The sequence below is a fragment of the Phaenicophaeus curvirostris genome, chromosome 12 (assembly GCF_032191515.1).
Source record: "Phaenicophaeus curvirostris isolate KB17595 chromosome 12, BPBGC_Pcur_1.0, whole genome shotgun sequence".
Classification (NCBI taxonomy): Eukaryota; Metazoa; Chordata; class Aves; order Cuculiformes; family Cuculidae; genus Phaenicophaeus; species Phaenicophaeus curvirostris.
The window spans coordinates 2,748,431-2,775,589 of NC_091403.1; the positions used below are offsets into that span (position 1 = coordinate 2,748,431).

The 27,159-nt window shown below is 37.8% G+C and overlaps 1 protein-coding gene and 1 long non-coding RNA gene across 5 annotated transcripts in view; both read right to left on the reverse strand.

Annotated features, from left to right (window-relative positions):
• The window catches only part of VPS13C (vacuolar protein sorting 13 homolog C), a 72,067-nt gene extending 54,846 nt beyond the window's left edge, over positions 1–17,221 (reverse strand). For 2 of the 3 annotated variants that reach the window (XM_069867055.1, XM_069867054.1), the window contains exons 1-15: positions 17,116–17,221; positions 15,648–15,691; positions 13,740–13,782; positions 12,901–12,996; positions 12,033–12,134; positions 7,238–7,347; positions 6,745–6,804; positions 6,087–6,146; positions 5,265–5,345; positions 4,048–4,105; positions 3,606–3,733; positions 2,665–2,771; positions 1,829–2,000; positions 1,380–1,442; positions 458–593 (exon numbers count right to left, since the gene is read on the reverse strand). In XM_069867055.1, the coding sequence (XP_069723156.1) occupies positions 458–593; positions 1,380–1,442; positions 1,829–2,000; positions 2,665–2,771; positions 3,606–3,733; positions 4,048–4,105; positions 5,265–5,345; positions 6,087–6,146; positions 6,745–6,804; positions 7,238–7,347; positions 12,033–12,134; positions 12,901–12,996; positions 13,740–13,782; positions 15,648–15,691; positions 17,116–17,215 (1,360 nt within the window). In that variant the 5' untranslated portion in view covers positions 17,216–17,221. Of the gene's footprint in view, positions 1–457; positions 594–1,379; positions 1,443–1,828; positions 2,001–2,664; positions 2,772–3,605; positions 3,734–4,047; positions 4,106–5,264; positions 5,346–6,086; positions 6,147–6,744; positions 6,805–7,237; positions 7,348–8,243; positions 8,310–10,111; positions 10,175–12,032; positions 12,135–12,900; positions 12,997–13,739; positions 13,783–15,647; positions 15,692–17,115 lie in introns of all 3 variants that reach the window. The other variant, XM_069867053.1, reaches the window with a different exon arrangement.
• A 2,206-nt stretch (positions 17,222–19,427) lies between these two features.
• On the reverse strand, positions 19,428–25,698 carry LOC138725546 (uncharacterized). Of its 2 annotated transcripts, none has more exons than XR_011338263.1 (4): positions 24,440–25,698; positions 23,593–23,671; positions 20,516–20,578; positions 19,428–19,454 (listed from the first exon to the last, which is right to left on the reverse strand). It is a non-coding gene; the product is annotated as an uncharacterized lncRNA (long non-coding RNA). The 2 variants fall into 2 exon arrangements; XR_011338262.1 differs by having other exon boundaries at positions 24,238–25,698.
• Between the last annotated feature and the right edge of the window lie 1,461 nt (positions 25,699–27,159).

A 27,159-nucleotide genomic window follows, 5' to 3' on the forward strand; every position in this document is an offset into this window, starting at 1 on the left:
GTTTGATATTGTAAAATAATATAAACAGAAGCAGTTTTTGTATATGGTACTACATTTGGAGCACAGCAATCAATATAATTTATATGGTAAGAGTACCCATGCTTCACAATGATGAAAACAGCTTTGAGAAGTACGTTTTGGACAAACCTCTGGTCCAGACAGCAGATCACCAGAACTCCGTATTCCCACCGATACCTATTACACTACAGCTATAAGCTCCATAGTCTCCTCCTTACCGAGTTTTTGGAACATTTATGGCCATTTCAGAGTTATGCCTTATTTGCCATCCCAGTATTGATTAAGAATATACAATAAAATGGATCAATACTGCACTGTTTCTGCCATACTCCCTCCTCCTGCATAGCAGAAAAGCCACACATACTGTAAAACTTTCTTCTTAATGTATGCAAACATTTAAAGTCTCTATAGAAGTTACTGCATTACAGCCTACACCTACTTTCAGGAACAGATGATTCTTCATCTTCCTTTTTCCTAGATTCTCTTCTACCCCAGAAACCACCAAACCATCCTGAACTTTTTTTTTCTGTTTCAGTGGTTTTCTTCTTCAGTAGTTTTTGTCCTGATCTTATTGTCTACAAACCAGACATGAAAATACATTAGTAATAGAATAACTATATATTTAGATTTTCAATAAATAATGCATGTATGTGTGCATGCTGAGCAGACATTTAACCGATGGACAGCAACACCACCCCAAAAGGGATTAAGGTCATTTGGATTTACCGGACAGAAGGAAAAAGAGCATCGGGGTTGTGGGGTGTACATGTGGTACTTTTACTTTGGATGGCTCTTTTCTACACATTTCACTAGCATTTAAACCACCAAAAGGCAGGAAGCACATGAAAAGACAGTATTTTAGAGAGTAAAACAAGTTATTATATTCCATAGGTCTGGCAGTAACAAACCTGAAGCGTGATCCTGTATTATTAAATATATTTAAAACTTAAAATTTTTGCTCAGGCTTTTACTTTGCATATTAAAAGCCAACGTCTGACCACAAATACTTCAAAAATAAGAAACATCATCCTTATTTTTTCATCTCTGATCATGTTTGATCTTGGACAGCTGCAGAACCAGTCTTGAAATAACAGAAGTCAAAGCAAGAAAAGAATTATTAAATCACCTTTAGTTGCCTGAACGGTAGAATGCAGGTAGTAATAACTGCACACACAGTGCTAGGTTTTTGGAACTGTTTTCCAGTTGAGAAATTTATTTACGCTTGTCATGGAAGAACAGGAAACTTGCTTTTCCACCTCCCGATCCTATCATTCTGATCGGCACAAACTTATTGAAGACACTACTGTGACAAAGATGTCCTATTTGAAACATTACACTATTGCTGAACAACACTCTCTTACCTCAACTTGTGCTTGTTGTCTTGCTAAGACTATATTGAAGACATCAAGCTTCTTTTCTAGGTCCTGAAAAAAAGAATTATGAAATCATTTGCCAGCTCCTTCATGTTTACACTCTAAATTCTTTCTAGATGTGCTCCTTGCTTTCAAAGGTATACACCCAAAAGTTCATTAGAAGATGAAACTTGATTTTTGGCAGTCCTTTTTTTTTTATTAATAGATAAATCTCGTATTTTATTAAATGCATCCAAGTTCATTAATCCACAACCAAAACGGGTTTATTTAAATGCCACTTCACTAGTATTTTCAGGTTACACTGCAGTTCAGATGAAAACGGTATTTCCTCAGAGCTCTTGTGCTCGTGTGAAACCACAAACCTTACTGCCCTGTATATTTAAAGAATTATTTAATAAAGGGGCCAAAACATACCTTCTCCAAAGAAAAAAACATACCTGAATTTGCCTCTGTGTTTCTTCTGACAGTTTACTCTGTGTCAGCTTGCACTTGCATGTATTTTTATAACTCCTCAGAAGCTGCCTGTGCTGTTTTATGTTACTCCATGACCACATTCGAGTATGCCTCTTGATGTGAACTTCAAGAACACTGTTAACTGCGTAAATCCACCTACAAGAATTCCATGACTGTAAGCAACTTCCCATTTTTGTTTGTGTATTACAACTTAGAAGTTGCAGATGCAGTTCATTAATACACAAACGCTTGGCTTATCGCTTGTCCTCTAAGTAACTTTGTTTTTTATAAAAATTTTAATGGCTTCAAAATCACTTTTGAAAAATAGAGTGAGGGCTTATGTTAAATGCCTGGAGAACTATAAATCTGCATTCTTTATTGACTTCTGCAGGTTTGCAAATTTGGGCTCTAAAAGCATTAAGTACACTTAAGCACTTTGATCAGCAGCATCAGTTAGTACTTAGGAAAAAGCCACACAAATGTGTATCAGCTCCAAACTTTCAAAATAACCATTGACATGTTTCCCTTGTAAAACATGTGCTGATTTTATTCTTTAGTCTTTCTAAAATTATAGTTTAACCTCTAGAGAAAACATCAGCATTTTGTTCAGAGATTCTGAGGACCAACATGAGCTCTGCAAGATTTTCGACATTTGTTTCTCTTCTGCAAGCCTTTTCCACTTGGCTAAGCAAAGCTCTCTCAAAATCACAATGATACGTGCAATCTAATTTTAAAACTACAATTAACCACAAAGGAGAATAAAGAGACTGGAGAGGAATCCAGCATCTCCCCAAAGAATGTATAAATGTGCACAGCTTACCATTGTCTCGCATTTTTATGGAGAGGTACATCTGGCCTAAATCTTCTGTACGGTGCATTGCGAACCATGTAATCTATGGACTCCAGAAGATCTATCATGCTGAGGTACTAAGCACAAAAAAAACCCTCAAGTTGCTTAGCAGAGGTTCAGATGTTGTCAGCACTTAAAATACACATATACAGAGGTCCTCAGTATTCCCCAAACTATAAAGAAATTTAGGCCTGTGCATTTTTTGATTAGCATGTAAAAGTGGACCAACTATATGGACGGCTCTTCAAGGACACCACCACATGAATTTCTGGTTTCCTTGAAGAATAAAATCTATTTGCATTTTTGTTAGTCTGCTCAGCACAAAGTTTCAGGCTTTCTCAAGCCAAGAGCATTCTCTTTAATTTGTCAATACACAGTTTCACGAATTTTAGAACTGCTTTGGTATTACTTAACCTCCTTGGTACTGTTCTGAACTCAGATTACACTCTGACATCACAAAGTGCTAAAAAGCTGTCTAGCAAACTAACTATATATTATCAATGAACAAATGAAAAAACTAACATTGCTGAGGAGCTATCTAAATGAGTTCCTTGATACTTGAGCAGGCTTTGTTGCTGAAGCCAATGCCCTCCATTCATTCCTACCCTTCCTTTTATCTCGGCATCTCTGCAGTTATAATGTTGGCTTACAGTTTTATACTCAGAAGAATGATTCCATTCTCTGTGTGAAAGGAATCTACTGGAAGGGCTGAATATCCCCAGAGGGTCCACAGATAACAGGGTCAGAATGTCTGAATCTAGCACCAAGAAGTGACTGTTACACACAGGGAAACGATCCCACACTTTTCCCATAGTTACTGCTCCCAAAGAAGAATGTTTTCAAAAAAAAAAAAAAATCCTACAGTTCATCACAAACTGAAAAAGGTGATAATGGGTACCAAGCTAACTTACTTGTGGCTTAGTGAATTCAATGACAATTCTCTGTACTTCGACATTACAATCAACCTTGGGAGATTTTAGTTCTACTTCTGCGTACGGGTTGATACAGAGTCTTGCGGAGGCTGACACAGGTCTAAAAACTTTTAAGACAAAAGAATTGAGATTAAGTTTACGCCCACAAATAAAGTATGAGAAGTGATCTTACATTACTTATTTTCACTCCCTGATATATCAACCACTTAGCACTGATAACACATACGCTCAAGACCCACAGTATCCGAATTTGATTCTTAGCAAAATTCAGATAGCTCGGCAGTAGTCAAAAAGCATACAAATTCTACTATTCGTATTATGTTTAGGTTTTTGAAAAATAAAGTTTTGCACCATCACATCAGGCTTCTATATACTAACACGCACAGAACAGTTAAAATTCACTCATTCTTGGCTTACTTACTGTACTGGTAGTCTCGAGGCTGGTTACCGCTACATGGAATTCCTCTTTTCAGCTGATCCTGTAAAAGAATATGACACTGTCTAGCAGTTGCTGAAAAGTATTACTTGTTCATTATTCTCTAAGCTTGGAGTAGACCAACTTAAGTTCACATGTATTTTGCAAGGGCCTCCTCCTCCTAAATGGGAAGGCTAATATAGCTTGCTGCTGTCAATTCCAACTGTATATTGGTTTGCATTTACATTTCAATTCAGATGAGACGCAACAGAGAAAATGTCCACAGATATGTAATTCTGGAGACTTCTGTGGCTAAAGCAACTTGGCTATTAAAAATAGGTAAGCATTTCCGCACAACTAAAAAAGTGGAGGTGCTCTGCGGAATTTGGCTCTTGAAAGAAAAAAGCAACAGACTGTAGACAGGAAGAGTAATCAACATTTTCATAACAGCATCTAAACAGGGCCCTACAAGGGGAAACAGAACAAAAATGAAAGGACTTAGGTTTCAAGTTCCACATAACAAGACTCAAACAACATTAAATTACAGGCTGGTTTTAAACACTTCACATTTCTGATTCAACCTTCCATACCAGCACCAAGCTTAACAAAATATACACTTGACCTGATAAGGAGAGAACAAAAGAAAAAAAGGTATCTGTAGAAGATGAGCAGAAAAATAAGAAACAAGTAGTATTGTACAAGGACACACAGAACACTTGTATAACCTTTATAAACACAGCGGTTCGACAATGTACCATTTCTGCACAAAGAGCACTCACAACTGACACAGAAGGCAGACACAGACAGCGTACACTGCACACCTGATCTTCTCCACCGTAAAATGAAATGAGATTCAGACAAACAGGCAACAATACTTACATGTCTGCTATTTCAAGCAAAGTGACTTGTTTGCATAAATCCTTCTTAAGTTTACTTATTTAGTACACACTACTAAGCCACAAAGTCAAGATGAATATGCCAATAGAATATGATTTTACAGATGCAGTTTCTGACCATTTCTAAAACCTATAAGGGTTGATAATGCACAAAGTTCACAAAAAAAATTCTAGCTATCAGTGATGCAATTAATTAATATACGACTCTGGTATCACAACACAGTTGACCACAGGGATGAGGAGAGGGGTAGAAATTAGTATGGTGTAGTTTTGAATATTACAACAGCTATAAAATGGTACTGTATGATGCTTTTTCTTATACATTACCAGTATTTGTTCCCGGGAGCCATGATAATACATTTTGCTGTGTACGTTCCAATAAGCACTTAGACTGTCCAGGCGCAAAAGCTGCACAGAAAAGAAAACGTTCAGCAGATTCCATGCACAGTAGTATTCAACCCAACATATGCACTTAGCTTTCCACTTGTGAAAACAGAAAACAAATGAAACCAGACTAGATGGCAAATCCACTATTAGCAGTAGTATGTATTTCATCTTGTAATACCATTTTTGAAACGAAAACTGAATTGCTAAAAAGCACATTCTTAAAGCGCACAAGTTCATGCACATCTGTTAAATACAACTCCAGATTGCAGGAGCAAAGGTGCATGGAGCAAACACTTGGCTAAATAAAGCAGCCAGGACTGCTGAACATTTCTTACATCATTCCTATAATTTCTTATATCTCTGCTTCCTCTCTTCAGCACGGGGTTGGAGGACAGGAAGAACAGAGGCTGCTTAGCTACCAGAATCCCAGTTACGGTAGGCACACAGACTAGAGTAGGAAACAGCAACTTGACAACCTACTTGAACTGTAGTTACCATACAGACTTGCCATATAATGCGTTTGATGAGGGGAGCGGTGTTTGCATTTAAGGGAAATTATTTAAACCGTGGAGTTGAAAGTTATACCTCATATAAAGCCAATTATTTGTGTTCCACTTCTGTGTAAGTACATGGCAAAATTAAGAAAATCAGGAGAATTTGCAAAGTGAACTGTTTTCCCAGTTTTTATTTAGAACCCTGTACGTTTTTCTCTCCAAGCTCAGTTGCTCTTTTCATTTCTGTAGAAAAATAAAACTACATTACCTTGTATATTATTTTTGCAGCTTCATTCAGAATAGAAGGTGTCCAGTTCTCATTTGTTGTCTATAAGTGCAAAGTGATAAAAGTCACTCTGTGCATCTTGTCGAACACATTTGTAGTTTTATCCTGTACTGAATGAATGCATCATTATGGTGTCACCCGATTACAGAAGCTGGTTTCTCTAGACCACACACGCACGAATCAAAATCCTCAATGGAATCTGTCAGTTTATTTTGATTTTCAACTCCTTATCCTACACATAGATTTATTAGTATCTAATGAAAACAGTGGTTAACTGAAATTTTCTCTCCTCATTTCTCAAAAGGCCTGGCAAAATACCACATTCTTTATGATCATAATGCAATGTTTGCCCTAACTTAATTATTAGGTCTGAAATAAACACTCCCATGAAAGTAAACATATTCAGTTTTAAAGATCACTGGGATCATGAGAATAAATCACTAGTCTCGGTGTGATGCTCCTCAATCATATTCCCCTCTGCTTCCACAAAATTCAAGCGCTATTTGCATGAATAAAAGACTGTCTTCACTTCCAGCTGTATGCATACTTCCATTATACATCAATACATCACTTTTCCTTTCTGCTAATCCAAAGACAAGTAAATAAAAAACATAAGAACATGAATGCACACACACATTACCAGTAAACTAAGCTCGCTTAAAGTCATTCCCAAGGAAATCGGACACTGTGGATCTGTGACCTACAAAAACAGAAAAAAAACCCAAAAACCAGCTATTTATTTATTTGGGAAACATTCTATATACAAGGCTTTTCTTTTACATATAATTATCTCATGACAAACTGCTTTATCGCTTTCCTAAAGGAAGCTGGAAGCAGACTAGAGTAATACCAGTTTGGTTCACACAAACATTCTCATTTACTAATAGTTTTCGACGATGTGCCTTAAGACTCATCTGCAACCCCACCAGTTTCTGCCATTCTGGATTTTACCCAGGACACTTAAAAATTCTGTACATCAGCTCCACAACGTTAACATATAATAAATATCCACCATTCACATTTAGTGATCAACTTTTTCAATGCAGCAGATAACAGTTTCTCTCTATGGACTAGAAAATCACGACTGCATGGAGTCCAATTTAAAATGAAGAGAATATGCTCCAGTTACTTACATCATCTTCGTATTTAACATGAATGCCTGTGATTTTGACTTGCACATTTTTTATCACTTGAGTCGCAAGCTTTTCTAAGAAAGTATCTTTCTTCTCCTCCTTTGGTTTGTCTAAAATAAGAAATTTTTAAAAGTCATCATGCAGTGGAGTAGTTGTGTCTTGAGTTTAACAACACAAACAGCTATTCTAACATAAATTTAAGGTTTACTTTGAAATAAATACCTAACATTCAAGTTTTCACTTATTTAGGTTATATATTATGTTACGGCTACATAAGTGCAGAAAAATAAGAACTACAGGTCTTAACTGAGTTGATGTGCAATAGAGTGTAGGACTGCGCTCTTGGTTTGACTTCTAGACTTCAGCTGTTTGTAACTTTTGAAATACGCAATGCTGTATGAACACCATATACCTATAACTCTGTGTACCCTTCTATAAAAATACTTGTTTCTTTTTTTTAACACCTAAGAGAGGTTCAGGAGATACCATTTAAAGAGAAACGACTTTACTTTGAACATAATATGACACCATTTTAGTCAAGACTGCATTTGATTGCAGGTAAAAAAATTAGAAGAAACCAAAACATTATAGCACTTCTACACGCTACTCATATTTCCTTGTATTAAGCATTTCTTCACAACTCCCACACCCTGTTAACAGAAACGAACACAATACTGATAAAGAAAAGGGCAGAAGTGCTTATCAAACCTTCAAGACCTTCAGATACAGCTACCAGCAGCAATAAAAGTTTGACGCCTTACAAAGCTTACCTAGGGTCCCCACAAAGCTTTTACTCCAATTACAAGTCTGTGTTGCAGCTTCCTCCAAGATTAAATAAATAACAATACAATCACGTGGGTTTTACATCCAATTTACATCCTCTCTTTCAAACAGCAGAAAAAAAGGTACATGTATTCAAAGCGGACGTATATCCAAGACTAAGAAAAGCTCATCCAAATGGAAAACAAAATATTTTAAAAAGTTAAAAGCCATAACTTTTACCCACCTTTCGAGCGATCATGACTTTTAAAGGGTCTCTTAAAATGCTTTTTATACTTTTTACGCTTACGTCCTTTTTCAGTGCAAGCAATTTTTTGGGAAAATGATAAAATTCAAGTTAGTAAAGCAGAAACGTAAGAAAGCATAAGAGAAGATGGCAGAAAGTTTAGCTTGTGTTAAAGCAGAATGCCATAGTAAGGTACCATTAAAAGCTTTTAAAGAATTCCAGATCTGTTAAGTAAACAATCAGCTACTTTCTATAGCACAGAGCATAACTTTCCATAATTTTGTATACCTTTATTCATTTTCAGGGAATATATTTTTCTCAGCAACTACAAACACAGACCACTTCATGAGGGCATTGCATAATAGAATTCCAGATCACTTATGGACAAAAAAAACTAAAACAGAGCCACAACTGCTTAACTAGAAGCCCTGGTGAAAAGGTTTTCTGCAATTCAAGTGTCTGCTTTTTATTTAATGACCTCCAGCAAAGGCATAATTGTCATAACTGTCATAATTGAACAGTTAATAATATACATGTGGAGAAAAAACACATGGAAGTTTGAATTCATAAGAGGCTTCCACAATAATACAAGGGCATAACTTCCCAGTTAACATACTTAAGCTGTACGTGGAAAGCCAAAGTGCACTTTTCAATAGGCTTCTCATGCTTATGGTATGCAAGTGATCTGAAAGGATGATACCGGTAACTGCAAAAAAAAAAGGCATTAAAACAACAAAAAAAAAGACTCTTTAAAAGCTTTTATGAAATTAAATTCTATTATCTATGCACAAATTGTGACCCACACAATCACAACCACTTCATGAATTAAACTAATGCTCATATTGCTCTACATTGTTAAAGAAAGCCAGTTTGGTGAGTTGCATTGGGTTTTTCCCTTCTCTGTCTGTACAAAGGGAAACTTAGTAACAGGGCTGCCTGGGCTTAACTTTAAGAGATGGTAGTACCAGAAGGGTGTATCTCACTAAAACAAGAAGGAAGTAAGCAAGTACAACAGTGTTTTAACCGTAGGGAGCAACTTTATCTTTATGTGATTTGCACGCCTGTTCAAACAAAGGAGGGCAAAGTGCCTACTAAGATTTCAACTTGTCTAACAGGTAAGGTGATCAGTCTACAAGTAACAAAACAAAAAAACTATGCCATATAGAAATAACATTTTCTTTTGGAAAAAAAGCTTCTTTTAACAGTACAAGTAATCCTATATAAATGATATTTTAAAAAGACAGCTTCCTCCACCTACTACTGAATCAGTAGTTCTCAGGCTTTCACACTTGTGTATGACAAAATCAAGGCCATATGGTTCTCCTCTTAATTACTCACATCCATTATTACGGAGTACCCAAACGTGTGGTTTTAAGCTCATTCTAAACCTGCTCTTAGATATAAGCCCACTAAGTAATTTTGGTTAACGATAAATTTCTGGATATCTGGTTCAATATCGTTGTTTATCTTGAGAGCAACCCAAACAAACAGAATCATGGAAAAGCATGCTAAATGTCTTCCATCTGCTATGGTTCATTCTGCCTGTCCACAGATCCAAGACAGCCTGACCTTTCAGCACAGACACTTTAAGTAAAGTTACTTATGCTCTATTCTTAAAACACCTAAACATCATGTTTTAAAATTACAGTAGACTGTTGTCAGCATTTACGACAGGACTAGCCACTGCCAGCTTCCACTTGAACACATGCTCATCAAAATCTTATTCCTAGAACCATCAATATGTGTATGCTTAGCAAACAATTATTATTTTCTCATTTATATGTTTGGCTGCTTGAGAGGTGGTTGTTTTTAAAAATGTAAGCTGCACATCCATCATGCATGCGCAAAATGTAATCATCCATACCCACCAGGCTTGGCGTCCTTGTAAATCAGACTCTCCAACCCATACAAGGAATCTTGTGAATGAGTGCCTTGGTCCACATGGCAGCAAATAACCAAAAAAATACATTTTGTTTAAAAGAAGGAAATCAGCTCCAGATTTAATGCCGAGTTTATAAAACTTGTATGATACATCAGTATCATACGATATCTGTCAGTCAGAGTCACTTCAGAATATCTCGTTTCAAAGATTACCTACATAGGTGAATTATGAAATTTTCATTTTGTTTATATCCAGCAAAAGACAACAGCTGCAAGCTTTGGTCTCCATATTTGAGTTCTGATACTGGTAGATTTTAAGAGCTTAGAAAACAAAGTTATGTTTTGTCAGTTTGTGCCAGCAGAGCTTGTTATCGGTTCCCCATCGCACTACACTAACCGCACAGTGATGTGACCATTTTGCTCAATATTTCAACAAAAAGTCTAAAGGAAAATATCTCCAGTACTATTTATGTTAAGAGACTCTAAATAAACCCAAGTACTGAATCAAGATGCTAATCACTAAGATAAGCTCAGTACTTATCAGAAAAGCAAACAGAGCTGAGAATTCATGAATTCTGATAACTTTCCATTCAAGATATTTCACAGACTTTCACCAGCTACTGTGTTCTCTTAAAAGCCTGTAGAAAGAGATGTATTTCTTATAAGTACATGGTGCATATATGTCGATGCAATTTGGGCCTTAAGACTTCTGTACCTAGCAAAAGCAAGAGATGTGCTCCTGCAAGAGCTACACAAGTCTTCCTGAATACAACACTCTAGTACAACATCAGAAATACAAATAGCCACCACTGAGATATGATCACAGAATCACAGACTATGTCAAGTTGCAAGGGCACCATAAGGACCATAATGACTGAAAGGATAACTACAGTTTAAAACTATCCAAATGTACATCTCAAACTAGCAAAACAGGAAAAAGACGGTAGAGTGCTGTAACTGAAAAAGTCAATAAGCAAAAAGATTATAATCAAACTATCTAAGTTCTGAACATCATTTTGTTTAAGGCAATGACTTGCAGTATTACAGCTATCTAAGAGATGCATCTTAAGAACCATTATCCTGCCCAACAAATATATCTCACTTCAGACGAAAACTCCAGTTATTACTTTTTCCTCTACCATGTATAGTTACCTGCCAGTGGTTCTGAGCCTGGTTTCTGCCCAAAACAGCCTATTTATGCCATAATTTTGTTCAAGATATGTAAAAACCAGCCAAACACATATCAGGCTAACCGGATTGAAGTGATCAACTATTTCGATCTATAACAAAATTTAAAATTTTTAATGACTTAGATCAAAAGGTAGTTTGCCATGTTCTTCAATTGCTCTCTCGTGTCACATATTACTTCCCGCTCAAGACAATCTCGTTTCTCAAACCAGTCAAAGAGCAATACGTCATAAAAAGACAGCAGAAAATGAAATAAAAGCATTGCTGTTGAAGTAAAAATACAAACCTTATCACTCTCCTTAAAGTTTCCTTTCAGCAAAGAGCAGCCTATCACATGCACCTCTAAAACTCCCTATTAAACATCCATTACTGAAGTTCTAAAGCAAGAAAACATAAGCCTCATGCAATGCAGTTTCTATCTTTGATCCTGTTCCCCTAGAACTTTAAGGAAGAAAAGAAAAGAAAAAGAAAGACACACTAGGTATCAAATTCCCATTTCAAATGGAAGCTGACTGGATAAACGAATGGCAAATAAATAACATGAAACAAACAGCATGCCTTTCAAGCTTTAGAGGCAAAAGGCTTGTCAAAGCACTGTAGTAAGATTAGCTAGACACTTGAAAACACAAAATTTAAGTCAATCACAAAATAGGACTTTTCTTCCATAGCACAGTCTAAGTCCTCAAATTCCAGTGGACACTTGTATTATTAACTCAGTACCTTTTTCTGCCGCTTTCTGCAAGGCTTCCTCAATTCTTGCCAGTTCCTTTTGTTTATTGTCCTGCAAGTATTTTTCTTCCTTCTCTGCGTCATATTTAATGCCTGTAAGCCAAGTTGGGACAGATATAATCCTAAATTTCAAGTTATACAAATGCATAATCAAGCAACACACACAATATTCAACATTATATTGCAAAACACTTTGTTTGAGATAAAGGCTATTCCAGGTTTAATTGCTGAAAGCTGCATCCAGACTCTGAAATGGTTGTTTTTACCTAGTAAGACACAAAAGGGTCATGCCAACGTCTAAGCATTACTGCACAGAACCACCTTACCATGGAAATTCAGGTCCTTAAATGTGGTCTGTGCAACACAATGAATGCTTCCAAGTCGTACTACACTTACGCTTGACGCTCTAGAAACTTGCAAGTTTTCTTAATACACGAGAGGTTCTGATGTCAGAGCAAACCAATGAAGTTCTCTAATTCTCTTGCCTCTCCCTAAACACAATTCTAATGGAATTACTGCTTCCAATGGCTGTCAGTTAGAAGCAGATGAACTATATCACCCCACAGCCAAAAGATCTAAACCATGCCAGAAAAGCAGATTCAGGATAAGCACACTTGACAGGAAACGTGGCTGTTGACTTCAATTTGGTATGGATACAACCAAAGATTTCTATAAAAGCAAAAGGTACCATTTTCTGCCACTCTTCTGCTAACTTGCCAGCATTTGTCTAGAAACCTCCCTGAGGGAACAGACTGAAAATGGCAGCTTACTTGAATTACTATTAAATACTCAGTTACAGGGTACCCTTAGATACTTTTCTCTCCCATTATTTAACTGTGTTGTTGAAGAGTTTACGTACTGGCTCCAGGAACTATCAGAAGATACAAGCCTTCTAGAGTTGCAACAACTGCCTCGCCATAGAGGTTCTTCCAAGGAATCTTCAGAGTAAGTTTATCTAAACAAAGCAGATACAATTACATCAAAATAAAAGTCTACTTTGTGCTTAGTCCAAGTGACACCTCAGGCATCAAAAAGCCTTAGCCCTGTATTCTCAGAAGGTGAGGAGAAACCATATGGCCCTAAACATTTTATAAAGCCTTTCAAGTGATACAATAGATATAAAGAAAATAAGCCATACATCTAAGCAAGAAGACGCAGTCTGAGTCAGAAACACTCAAATCAAAACCCGAGATCCTGACTAGAGTTCAATTCAGTGGGCTGAACGTGATTTTGCCAGGGAATCAGAAGAAGAAATACAACAAACATTCATCTCCAACAAATGTTTCATGTGAAAAAGCCAAGCTGACCATTAAGGGAAGCAATTTAAAACAACAAATACCTAAGAATTCCTAAACCTTTGGCATGTTTGCCAGCTTCAGAAATGTTACTTAAATTCTTCATATTCCTAATCTGTCCTTTAAAGAGCCAAACACATTCTGCCTATGTTAAACAGCTTCCTTCATTATCCATGCATCTGGGAAGAACTTCAGACATGTTTTTCATACCAGCCTGTAAAGTTACACAAACAGGTCTTGCCAGATAACATTTTACGACTTACCCAGGACAGACACATTAGACTTCTGTGCTAGTTTGAACAGTGAGTAACATCAGAGATCACTTAAGCCTGACAAAAGAAATTCAGAGACTGGCCTGTACTAAAATTTCCATTTCAATACTTACTTTGAAACATAAACTTACCTATCTGACCAACTCTTATTCTAAAAGGTACATCCAGTTCACTCTATAAAGAAAAAAAATGAAGCATTACACCGACTCATGTAGCTTAAAGCTAAGCTGGCTTATACAGCAAAATTATCTTCACTTCTGTTAAAACTATTTTCCCAGAACTGGAGTTCCAGAACAGAAACAGCTCTCCATACAAGAGAGGTTTAATTATTCAGCAATATTCATGTCAACTCAGGAATTCATAAATATGGTTAGGCTTGTAGAAAGCCTTCAAACAAAGAATTTACACATTTCTGGCAGTTCTCTCCTACAAGTATAACACCTCACTCCAAAGGTTACTAAAAAGTAGATTTTACCTAAATACAAGAATTTAATTTGACATTTTTATTGATATGACACATTGGTTTTTCTTTTTGATAAATCTTTACTATTTACAAACATATAAAAAGTCTCAGTAACAGTACCAAGAAGTTCTTTTCATAATCCTTATTTTTCAAGGCGCAGGCTACATCTCTAAAAATGGCGTTCAGTATTGACCTTCCTTTAATTACTTCTGCATAGAAACCTAACATATTGCAATTGTAGACCAGCCAGAAACATCCCCTGTTTTCAGTTCCTGAATTTGTCTTGCTCTCTTTCAGCTCTGATCAGTCACACATACAACCGTATTTTTCTAAGTCAGAACTGCTAGAATTATAATCAACCCTGACTTTCCTTCCTATGATGACAGCATGGGCAAAGTAGATAACACTTTCTTCCTTCCTTTTTTAGATGCCAAATTACAGAGATAATTGTATCAAGAGTTTTAAAGTACAACAAAGTTAGCAGGAATGGATGAAATGGGCAGGTTATTTTCTATTTTAGAAAACTTCAGAACAATGAAGAGAAACTAATGATTAAGCCATACAAAGATCCAACGGGCTTTCAATTCACTGAAGTACAATAGTTCTCTTTGGTGAAGTCTGACACTAAAGACGGCAGTAAGATTCTCTGAGTAGTACAGGTGTTCATTAGCTCAACTAAAGAGCATAAAGCCAACGTTTTCTTCAGACAAGAACATAGGTACTTTATGCAAGTTATTTCCTAGTTTTCCTTCACTCTGTCATTCCAATTTTAAAAGGTAGGAATGGAGCATTTGAACAACCATATTTACTTTCAGAGAGTACACATTTAATGTGTGGCAGTTTTAATAACCATCAATTTACACAGAAAGTCACGAACATCAGCTTCAAACCCATCAAGTAACATAGAAGGATAAACTTTTTCTCCTTTCATCCCCACACCAACACCTGAGGAAAAAACTACTGTCCTTCTTCGGATGTAGATTAGGACAATCAGTTTGCAAGAGTCAGGCACTGAAAATGCACTTACTCAACCAAAGCCAGGAAAAAAAAGAAAAATGGTAGGCCTGCACAAACCCATTAGATCTAGCAAATTTTTCAGAAACATATAAATGTCTACTGCATGAACATACAAGGAAAATCTCTATGACTTCACACAAGTATGATGATACAGCAGCAGTCATACCAGAAATAAGCCCTTTAAGTTGCACTGGATGACCAAAATGGTAACAGAAATACACCAACAGCTTATTTAAAGTTTTACCATTTCAAGGCTCAAATACCAGGAAAAGTTTCACATGTGTATACGCATGAAACACTGAGAAACTTGCTTCAAAATCCTCCTGCTAACTTCTCAGTCTCTTCTGAAGGAGTACACTTACCTTGTATATCACAGCTTCTTTTCTTTTTCTGTTTGAGCAACGTAAAGCAGAACTAGAAGCACTTAACCCAGGACTTACTTCCAATAACCAGGAAAGGTGGCATACTGCATAATGTGAGACTACAGTAAGTAATATTTTATGCTATGACTTCATCTTTAGGCCCATAAAAACGATTTTAAAATCATTACAATACTTACTAATGCATTCTCCTTTATCTGTAAATTGTCAAGTGCCACATTACCTATACAGAAGAAAGAGAAGTACAGAACAAGTGACTTCAACTATTACGGAAGTTGGAACAAGGAACACAACTACAACTCTCCCAAGTCCCAATCTGAAAACCTCACTCCAGTTACAGAATAGCACAATAAATGTCTAAATTGAAACAGTTATTAAACACTGATTATTCAGACCAAATGTCACGGTGGAGGAGACGTACAATTAAGAGGAAATCTTTCTTTTCACTTTGCTCTGAATGATAGTCACCATTCTACCAAGGCAGGGTAGACCAGGTAAATTTTATCTTGGTTTTGATGGTTTTACGTAATAGAAAAATCATTAATCACAAACACAGATGCCTATTTTCCCCAAACACATTCACTTTTCCTGACACAGGCAACATAATAGGATATCCAAAGGGAACACTGGCAGACAGAGTAATACCAGCAGAAAGCACAAATAATATATCTCTTCGTACTTCAAAACCAGATTCCTTAGAGCTATATTCCATTTCTAATGGAGACATTAATAAGTGTTAAAAAAATTACTATCATGGCAAAAGCAAAATCGGGATGACGAGAATAGTCTCATCCCTCATGCATAAAAGGCCTCTAAAGGAGCCAGCCCTCTCTAGACAGCACTTCAAGTGGTTTTCACATGCCTGCAGGGTCACAGACTGAAATGTTGAATGCATTCTCCAGGATAAGCTACTCCACATTATTGCACGGTCATCTATGTTTCATACACACGATTTACAGCTTTAAATTGGAGGGGGCAAGATTTAGATTAGACATTTAGAAGAAATTTTTCACTCTGAGGGTGGTGAGGCCCAGGTTGCCCAGGGAAGTTGTGGATGTCCCTGCCTTGGAGGTGTTTGAGGCCAGACTGGACGTGGCCCTGAGCAGCCCCTGCAGGGGTTAGAACTGGATGATTTAAGGCCCCTTCCAAGACAAACCATCCTGTAATTCTGTGAAAGATGCTGCAACCTAAGACCTGCTCTGCTCCCAGGGCCCCCAGGATCACCCACACCACGCTCTGCGCTGCAGCCAGACCCCAAATCACGTTCTCAAACAGAGAAGAGAGAGAAAATGGCTCCTGCGCCTCAGCCCTGGGGGACACCACAATCCTTCTGCCCCATAAGCAGGGGGACACCACGATCCCTCCGCCCCCTAAGCAGGGTGACACCACGATCCCTCTGCCCCTAAGCAGGGGGACACCACGATCCCTCTGCCCCCTAAGCAGGGGGACACCACGATCCCTCTGCCCCCTAAGCAGGGGTCCCCGGGCTCCTCGTGCCCCCTCACCCCTCTCCCCCGCCCCGTGTCGGTGCAGGCAGGGGCAGAGGGAAGGGGGCTGAGCACGAAGCGCCCTCCCTGAGGAAGGGAGAGGAGGGGCCGGTCCCGCCGCCGCGCACCCCGCTCCGGGAGGACGCGGGGCTGTCCTTACCCCCCCATATGCCCAGCTTGAGCTGGGACTTGTTCAGGTTCTCCACGTAGTCGCCCAAGAAGCGGTTCAGCAGCTCGGCCACCACCGACTCCAGCACCATCGCGGGGGCGGGGGCGGCGCCGGCGCGGGGCGCGTGCCCGCAGTCACCTGACCGGGGCGGGGCGGGGCGGCGGAAGGGCGGGAGGCGGCGTTGGCGGGAGGCGCCCCCGTGCGGCCAGGGGCGGTTTATGCAGGGCCGCGCCCCCGCCTCCCTCTCCCCTCATCCAGCTCGTCAGGGGACGCAGCGCCAGCCGTGTGGCGCCTTGGGAGTCGCTCGCTGCCTCACGAACGCTACGGACCAATTGTATGTGAGATCGAGGAGGTTTTCGGGAAAAAAAGTCGTCCTAAAAGCGCCGACTCTCGAATAGTCTGTGGAATCGAGGAGCTTTTAGGGAAAAAATCATCCTGAAGGGCCGAACTCCTGAATAAGCTGCGAGATCAAAGAGGTTTCAGGGACAAACATCATCCTGTAAGCCCAAACTCTCAAGTACTCAGTGAAATCAAGGTGGTTTTAGGGAAAAAAGTCATCCTAAAAGGTCAAACTCCCAAATTCTCTGAAATCAAGGAGCTTTTAGGGAAAAAAATAATCCTAAAAGGTCAAGCTCCCAAATACTCTGTGAAATCGAGGAGCTTTTAGGGAAAAAATCATCATAAAAGCCCAAACTCTCAAATAGTCTGTGTAATCAAGGAGGTTTTAGGGGAAAAAAACCATCCTGAAAAGCCGAACTCTTAAATAAGGTGTGAGATCAAGGAGGTTTCAGGGACATAGGTCATCCTGTAAGCCCGAACTCTCAAGTACTCTGTGAAATCAAGGTGGTTTCAGGGAAAAAAGTCATCCTAAAAGACCAAACTCTCAAATACGCTGTGAAATCAAGGAGGTTTTAGGGAAAAAATCATCCTAAAAGGTCAGGCTCCCAAATACTTTGTGAAATCGAGGAGCTTTTAGGGAAAACATCATCCTAAAAGCCCAAACTCTCAAATAGTCTGTGTAATCAAGGAGGTTTTAGGGGAAAAAATCATCCTGAAAGGCTGAACTCGTGAATAAGCTGTGAGATCAAGGAGGTTTCAGGGACATAGGTCATCCTGTAAGCCCGAACTCCCAAGTACTCTGTGAAATGAAGGTGGTTTCAGGGAAAAAAGTCATCCTAAAAGCCCAAACTCTCAAATAGTCTCTGTAATCAAGGAGGTTTTAGGGAAAAAAAATCCTAAAAGCCCAAACTGTTAAATACACGGTGAAATCAAGGAGGTTTTAGGGAAAAAAGTCATCCTAAAAGGTCAAGCGCCCAAATACTCTGTGAAATCGAGGAGCTTTTCGGGAAAAAAAATCATCATAAAAGCCCAAACTCTCAAATAGTCTCAAATAGTAATCAAGGAGGTTTTAGGGGAAAAAAAAATCCTAAAAGCCCAAACTGTCAAATACGCTGTGAAATCAAGGAGGTTTTAGGGGAAAAAAATCATCCTAAAAGGTTGAACTCCCAAACAGTCTGTGAAATCAGGGAGCTTTTGGAAGAAAATTCATCCTAAAAGCCCAAACTCTCAAATAGTCTGTGTAATCAAGGAGGTTCGGGGAAAAAAAAATCCTAAAAGCCCAAACTGTCAAATATGCTGTGAAATCAAGGAGGTTTTAGGGAAAAAAATCATCCTAAAAGGTCAAGCTCCCAAATACTGTGTGAAATCGAGGAGCTTTTAGGGAAAAAAATCATCGTAAAAGCACAAACTCTCAAATAGTCTGTGTAATCAAGGAGGTTTTAGGGGAAAAAAAAATCCTAAAAGCCCAAACTGTCAAATACGCTGTGAAATCAAGGAGGTTTTAGGGGAAAAAAATCATCCTAAAAGATTGAACTCCCAAACAGTCTGTGAAATCAGGGAGCTTTTAGGAAAAAAAAATCATCATAAAAGCCCAAACTCTCAAATATTCTGTGAAATCAAGGAGCTTTTGGAAGAAAATTCATCCTAAAAGCCCAAACTCTCAAACAGTGTGTGAAATCAAAACTATATGGAAATACATGAAGACCACATGGAGAACATCAGACTGTTAACAGGATGAGGCTAGTACTGCTTTAAAGAGCATACAAACATATTGTGGAACTTAATGCAAGATGCTACAAAACCAGAAACAGTGTAAAGGGAAAGTTGAGGAAAGTGTTTTAGTCAAACGTTACTGAACTCCCATTTAATTTCCTATTTAGGGGAAGAGCAATTGTTAATTAGGTAAACTATAGAAAATGTAGAAAATGGAAGTTTATATTTTATTCATTTGTTTACTTCTTTTGTGCAGCATTGACTGTTCAAAGCCATTCCTGTTAGAGGGAAGAGACAACACAAGAAAACATGACGGGAAATTGTGAAATGAGCTCCTGCTGCCATTCTGAAAGGTAACAAACTTTCATTCGCAATCTTTTTAAATGAGGTTTAAAAGGACTTGAGCGTACTGTGCTTTTGTATATACAAACTACAGCTGAACAACTAAGGTTTGAGCAAAAATACTGGCTAATCAATGGCAGCCCCTGTTCTTAGCGTATGTGAATGCAATAACAATTGTGCAAATCAATGGCTTTAAATGTTCTCTATAACAACTATCCAATATAGGCAGGATGTTTCATCAATCTTCTACTTCATTTTTTGTAACTGTCATAACAATTTCTATGCAGCAGAAAACAAAGACAAGTTAATCACAACTACAGAAGGTGTTGAAAAACATAAGAAATGCCTTGTCTGTAGTTAAATTATTTCCTAATTGACTAAAGTGTTTTGTATAGAATTTAAATTTTTAGATCATCTTGTTATAGCATATATTTGAGTAAATGAAATTTCTACTGCTCTTTACAAACATGCTTTCCTAACAAACATAAATATATGACCTAGTGGATCAGAAAATTGCTCCTGAAGAACTGTGATTTCACCTAGAAAAGAACCCAAACAAGCCCCACCTGTGTCTTATATCCTGTTTCAGTACAAACTACATTGATTTTTAAAAATGAAACAAATTAAGAGTGGAAAAAACATGAAGGTGGCAGTTTTAATAGATATTTTGTCAACCATATGTGTGGTTACTTTAAGTACTGACATATTACTTGAAAATAAAGAGATATATTTTTGCCCCTCTATTGCCAAACAACCCCTTGTTAGTCTTCCTGAGTCTCCCTCACAGATAGGATGCCACTTAAAAATTACATTAACACAGCTCTGTCTGTTGTAGGTACCATTCCTTGTGTGTTCACAGTGAAAAAGGTAAACAGTCTAAAATGGGGAAGGAGGAGAAACAGCCCTCAAAAAGCCTCATGCGCTGTTACATGACGTGCAAGTTCTCTATCTAGAAGAACAGATACAGGACAAACAGAAATTTTGGGTATTTACTTACCATTTGTTGAATACACAGATAATGTTCGTTTGCCTCAGGGAAAAACCCATGCATTCTGCCCCTCTAAATACCAACATTGAATAGACATGACTGGTTTGATAAATATGAATGGAATTAGTAGTTTCACTCAGCTGAAAGTCATCAAAAACAACATGTTCTAGCTGATGTATAGAGGCTCCTTGTGTACTGTTGTAGCGTTTCATTAAATAAGACGATTTATTAATTCCATCGCCACATAATAATTTACTAAAAATAATACATAAATACAACATCATAACTCTTAACTTTGTGGTTTTGTTATTTATGTGGCAAGATTTGCTCAGACCTCTTAGGGAAGCCTTTATGAAAAATGAAGCCTAAAAAAAGCCAGGAAATCTGCATTGAAACTATCGGTTAAAGCTTCAGTTTTATGAATAGAAATACACATTGAAACAACAAATGCTTGTTTAGTGTTGCCTGTTACACAATCTTGCATGCATAAATAATAATAGTCACGGTAATTCTAATGCTAATCTGAGGTGGGTACATGGATTGATAGCTCAATAACCAAGCTTTCTTCTCCTATTTTACTGCATTAATATTACAAAATCTCCAGTTCCTACCATCTGACTGTTGGCAAGTGAACAGATGGCAAATTTTATCCACTGTACCTCACTAAACAGAGTGTATGCCTATTAGCAGTTGGGAAATCAGCCAGATAATGTGGCCCCAACTCTCATTGCAATGCCTCCAGAGATGAGAGGACTTTGTGATGAGTTAGATCAGGTTGCCAAGAGCCCCTTTTGGACAAGTTTTGAAAATCTCCAAAACTGGTTATGTCACAGGCCTCTCTGAGCAACCTGTTCCTTATGCACTCTGATTAGGGGGGGGGGGGTGTTCCTTTTAGCTATCAAGAATTTCCCTTGCTACAATTTTTGACTGTTACAGTGCCAGAAGTAACTATATGTTTAAGGCATGTATTTTTGTTATAAGTATAGACCCACAGCTTTTCATAGCTTTCACGTGCTCATAAAAAACAAGGACAGCATAGTGAAGATACCACATGGTAGTAAATAATGCTGTATCCGCAAATGAGGAAAGCTCTATGGACAATCTGACTATGACAGGTGGTTTTCAGGGGACTTTGAAGAATAATTTCCTTTATCTACTGCACTTTTTCTAAGAGATTTATTAATTAGAATCTGCATTTCTGCATGAAATTTTTAAACCAAAAGAGTCTATCTGATTAGCACTGACAGGGCATGTGCCAGATAAACAAGCTTTGTTTTGTCTTTTGCTCCCCAAAAGCTTGTGGAGTTTCTCAAATAGTTGCACATGTTGTTAAGACTGCCTTCACCTCTCAGACTGTTTGATAACCTCACCCAGGGATCTGTGGCTGCAATGTCACCAAGACACGTGCCAACACAATGTGACTGAAGCAAGAACACTGTTTCCTTGCTTCGGGGTCAGCATGGGAAGCGTTTCACTGTACAAGAACCATCAGCTGAACTACAATTGTTAAATCTTCCAAGAACTGACATCATGTAAACAGAGGACATGGACTGGAGAAGTAGGCAACAATGTACAGAGGAGACTGTGGGCAGTGTAAATACAGACCAAACTCTAAAGGAAGTTTCACTTCAGTTTTTTTAGTAACGAAGAATTTAGTAGACCTGATCTCAGTAAACATAAGCAGTGCATTTGATACAGTACCCAGTGGCAAATCATTGTTTTGTAAATATTATTTAAAGTTTGATTATACTTCTGAAATATTTAAATAATTTTAAAGTCATTGTATTAGAATAAAGAGGACATTAACACATATGACTATAAAGTAGATAAAGGGGAAGTTTCAACAGGTTTGTTTCAAAGAAAAATTATGAAGGTGGAAAGAGAATTCATTATACAAATTGAAGTTTTGCATAATAACAGTGTTCTTCATGGACTACTATTGATGTCCTCTGTGCTTGATATCTAATAGTAGGGAGAGCTGAAGTTTGAGAACAACCTGGGTGCTTATGAAATTTGCAGATAAGCCAAAGCTGGATGGTATGGCCAATACCAGTAATGGCTACTTTATCATTCAGGAAGGATTAGATGACAATGTAGTCTAGGCAGATTGGTGCAGGATCTATTTATCAAATATACGAGCACTAACCTGGGTGCTCATTACTGATCCCAGTGGCTGTTATGAGAAAGAGTATGCCAAATGACAGCATCTCCCTGAGCTCTGTCTCAGTGGTCCCAAAAATTAATGCACACAGCAGCCTCTGCTCCCCTCCATTAACAGCTGGAGTCAGTCCCCTGTTGTGGGTCAAAGCCAGCTGTCATGTTCCCAATTTATTATGTGCCTTCAGCATCAAACTATGTCACCCTGGCCAGAGAAAACCCAGGGAAGCCACCTCTATTTCTCTGTTCCCTACCTTGTTCCTTCTCAGCGGAGTGGCTTCTTATTTATTACAACTCTGCTACAAACCAGTACCAATTCCTTCTCCTTGTCCTTCATTACATATGAATAAAGCAGTTTCCATAAAAAGAAACAGAGAAAGAACCTTCAAAGAATCAAGTCCTTTGGTAACATCCAACACAGGCTGATTTTTTTGGCAGTTCTAGCTCTGTTCTAGTCTTCCCAATCTCTTAGGTAAAAAAGGGCTTGCCCCCACATCCTCTTGCATCCTGTTTAGGGAGCAGTAAAGGCAATCTGGCCAAGACTACATAATTTGTTAACCATTTGCAGAAAATATTGGGAAACATAAAACCTTGATTTTCAGCATATTCCACAACCTGAAACACCAGCATTCTGCAATCAAGTTATTTATAGATTTAGCCTCATTTCATAAGCATGCTTTTCTCATGAAACATTAACCCTCTGAACAGTCAGCAAATGTGACTTTTAAAGGCTGAAGTTTATGGATACAAATTGTATTTTAAGTTGTTGTATGTATATGTATTCTGTCCCTTATCAGAAGGAAGTAAAAGCTATTTAATAATACCTAATAAAAATAATAGCATAGCAACTACCTTTTACAGGTGATTGGGTTTTCTAGGTGAAAGGTTATACTTGGCATATCAGAAAGAAATTAAGAGCCTCTGCTTACCGTGCTTCTATGTCCTTATTTTTGACAGCAGTGATCCATATGTACTTTTTTCCTGTTGTTACTATAACAAAGCAGCAGTCTGTTAAATATTAAACACATAAATGAGTTAAGCACTCTCATGCTGGGCTGCAGGAGTGTGGGCAAGTCAAATTTAAATGACAAAGCTCTTGGTTTATGCATTTAAATGATTCAGAGTAGCAATCCTGAAGTATGGACACACATCAAGAGCCCTGTTACCTTACACATTATACTAAATCCTCATCACATAAATGGCTTAACAGCATGGGCACAGGGATCCTTCTGAATTCCACTGCTGGATCAAAAAGCGCACACATTCAAACATTTCTCTGCCTTAATCTCAGTTTAAAAATAATTTTAAATACCAAACTAAATGTTTTTTGATTCAGCTGAAACTTCTAAATAGTAACCTCCAGAACATCTTTTAGCCTGCCTGCCCATGCTGCCTTACTAAACTCATTCACCTTTATATAATACCAAACTGACAATTGCTATCACAAAATTTCCAGGGGTAAAACAGGGAGCTTTAGATTTTTATGTACAAAGTACAGAGCCAGTGAGTATATATAGTTTTGATGAGCTAGCATCCTACTTCTAAAACTTGTCACAGTGTGAAAGGGAACCCACCTCCAGTCTGTAGCAGAGTTTAGAAGGATCCTCCTGCTATCCTAAGCTTCATATGAACACTCTATATATACCTCCACCATTAAAACAGTCAAATCTGAACATGACACTACTTCTCTTGAGTACAAAAAAAAATATTTAAAATCAGTGGAATCATAACCGCAACACAACAATTTGGCTCAGAACCACATCAAATTTTATCTACCTCAAGAATATAAAATTCTGAGAAAAGCCATTTTAAATTGAAACACTCTCCAAGCTAGAGATCTCCAGAAAGAAGCAAAAATGTTCGTTGCACTTAGGTTCTTAAGGTAGTAGGCATTGAAGCTTCCTGTCACCCAGATCCTTGAACTCTAGCTGGCATGTCAGCATAGGTGTCATCTGATAGAACTAACATCACCTGATTTCCGATTTCATTATAACAAGACAATCTGCAGGAACAGATGTATTTCTTGCCTAATACCCTCAGTCAGCTGCTTTTGCCACTGAGGTAAAAGTTATGCAGAAAGGAAAACACTGAGCAGATGGGTATGTTTACTAGGGAGTTAAACTGTGTGCAGAAGCACCGCGTACAATATTTCTGGGAAATGGTGTAGTCAGGAAAGGATAAAAGCATATTCTAATTAATAATGACATCAGTCAGCTCAATCATAAATGAGATTTTCAGGCTGTGATTGGAAAAATAAGTTTTTTCCTAATTTTTTCTTTCATAGTTAATGCTAGTAAGCTGTATAAAAATGTGAATTACAAAGCATTTTCAAAACCACTTTTTTTTACTGACTATTTAAGAAATGTCAAGAATACATAACCATACGATGTTAGACTAGGATCTAAAAATAGGTCAGACTCCAAAATACAACCCATTTATATACTGTAAAGAAATGAGATGGCAACTTAGAAAGATACTCTTCCAACATTTTACATTTGTTTTTTTTAATGAAAGAAAATAAGTGTTCAGATTACCCTGAAATAGGAAAGCTTTGGTGGACACAGATGAATTACCCTAAAAATTACATTTGGCAAGTAAGTTATTATATGTTCTCAGATGAAATAAAATTATAAAATAAGAATGTTTCTGGTTGTACAACTTTCAGTACTTAACCTGAAAAAAGACACATGGTTCCTTTCTGAAATTTTCTTCTTCAGCATTGGTCACACAGATTGTGTCCAAATTGCCAGACTGTGCAGAAGATCAGACAGTACTGGTTTGTAGTGGAACTCCATAATTAGCTGAAAAGCAGTCCCCAGCTCATAATCCTGTTGTTTAAAATAAAGCAGGCATATTGACCTACTGTTGTGAGTCCTAAGGCTGGCCCAGAAACTAACCTTGTTGCAAGACCCTTGGCAAGCATTGTGCTCATATGGATAAAGGCAAGAAAAACGGAGGAGGGTAAACAACAGCTCTGCAACTGCAATTACATTTTCAGGAGGAAGCGTTGAAGAAAAAATAACTGCAAAGGGCCTGCTTACATCTCTGTAGTTCCTTTACGACTAGGTTAATAGGCTTTATCCTCTCTTCCAGGCAATAGCCTTTGTTCAGTAAACCGTGGTGCTGGCAGCTCCCAGATTGCCAAGTGCTCTGTTCCTTTACCAGAAAGAAGCACCTCCTCTTTCAAACACCTGATGCAAAATTAACAAATAGCAATTCTTTTCTTTGTCAGGCACACACTTCGATTGCACACTGTACTAACTTTATGACTTCATAAACTTGTGAGCTAAGCCAATATAATAAGTAACACATGATCTAATCTCAACTGTCACTGTGATTTGATTATAACATTGTTCATTCTAAGTTTACAGTAGTTGATCCTATGTGATGTGCTTTTGTGATGTTAATATTTACCTTTCTCATTTAAAATAATAAAAAAGAAAAAGCACACAAGACTAGATTGTGCTTTCATATTTAATAGCCCTTTGCTGGTCTCACGTAACCCAAGTTAGGATGTTTAGAAACAAAGGCCTTTATTAGAGTAGGTCACCCCTTGTCAAGGAAGAAGAATTAAAAATAACGTGCACTACCACGATCAGAGGACAGGAGAGCATATTTTACAGGAGAAGAACAGGAGAGCTTGACTTGATTAGTGTAGCAAACTGAAGGATGATAGGGATACAGCTTTCCTTCATAGTTGTCGCAAATGTCATAGAAGGAGAAGAGCTAGTGAGGCCTATTCTGGCAGAGGCTGAATCTGGTTGAAGATAATGAGCATACTCATCCAGAGAGTGAGGCTTTGGACAAGCTTTATAATAGGACAAGACTTAGAAACCTGCAAAAATGAGAGTGCTCAACAGACCAGCTGCACATTCTTACATTTCCAGTGTTTCTGAAACACAGTTTCTGTTTAGCAATGTATTTTCCCTCTATTGATTGTGTCTGTGTTGTGCACCTGGTAATCTGACTCACAATTTTTACAGCCATAAATTTCCCTGGAAATACTGGAGAAATTGCTGTGCTTTTTAATCAACTTGAATTAGAAATGAAAACTCTTGCTCTGCAACCAAAAAAGGATTTAAAACTTTTCTTTTCCCAGGAAGCAGATCAAAGAGAAGAAAGGGAGTATCTCCTGAATGGTCCAAGTGCGAAGCAACATGATGTAATTTATAACATCGGTGCAATTTATGAACATTCGTCTTACCCTGAAGCTTGGCAGAAATTGTCAGTTGGTAAGAAATGTGCAGCTACTGCAAATGCAACAAGTTCCTTTAAAAAGAGGGAGTGTTTTGACTCACCAGTGAATTAAGATTCTTAAGTGGCAGGACTGAAATGAGAAATGTTACAAGTAAGATATTTTTAATGTTTTCAATATAGAAGAATGACCAAAAATGCCAAATGTGCTACCTAATTTTTCTTGTCATCAGCTGAGCACAGAGAATTGTGTGATCCTGACATTTTCATATAGTTCAGTTTATCAATATGTTTCAAAAGTT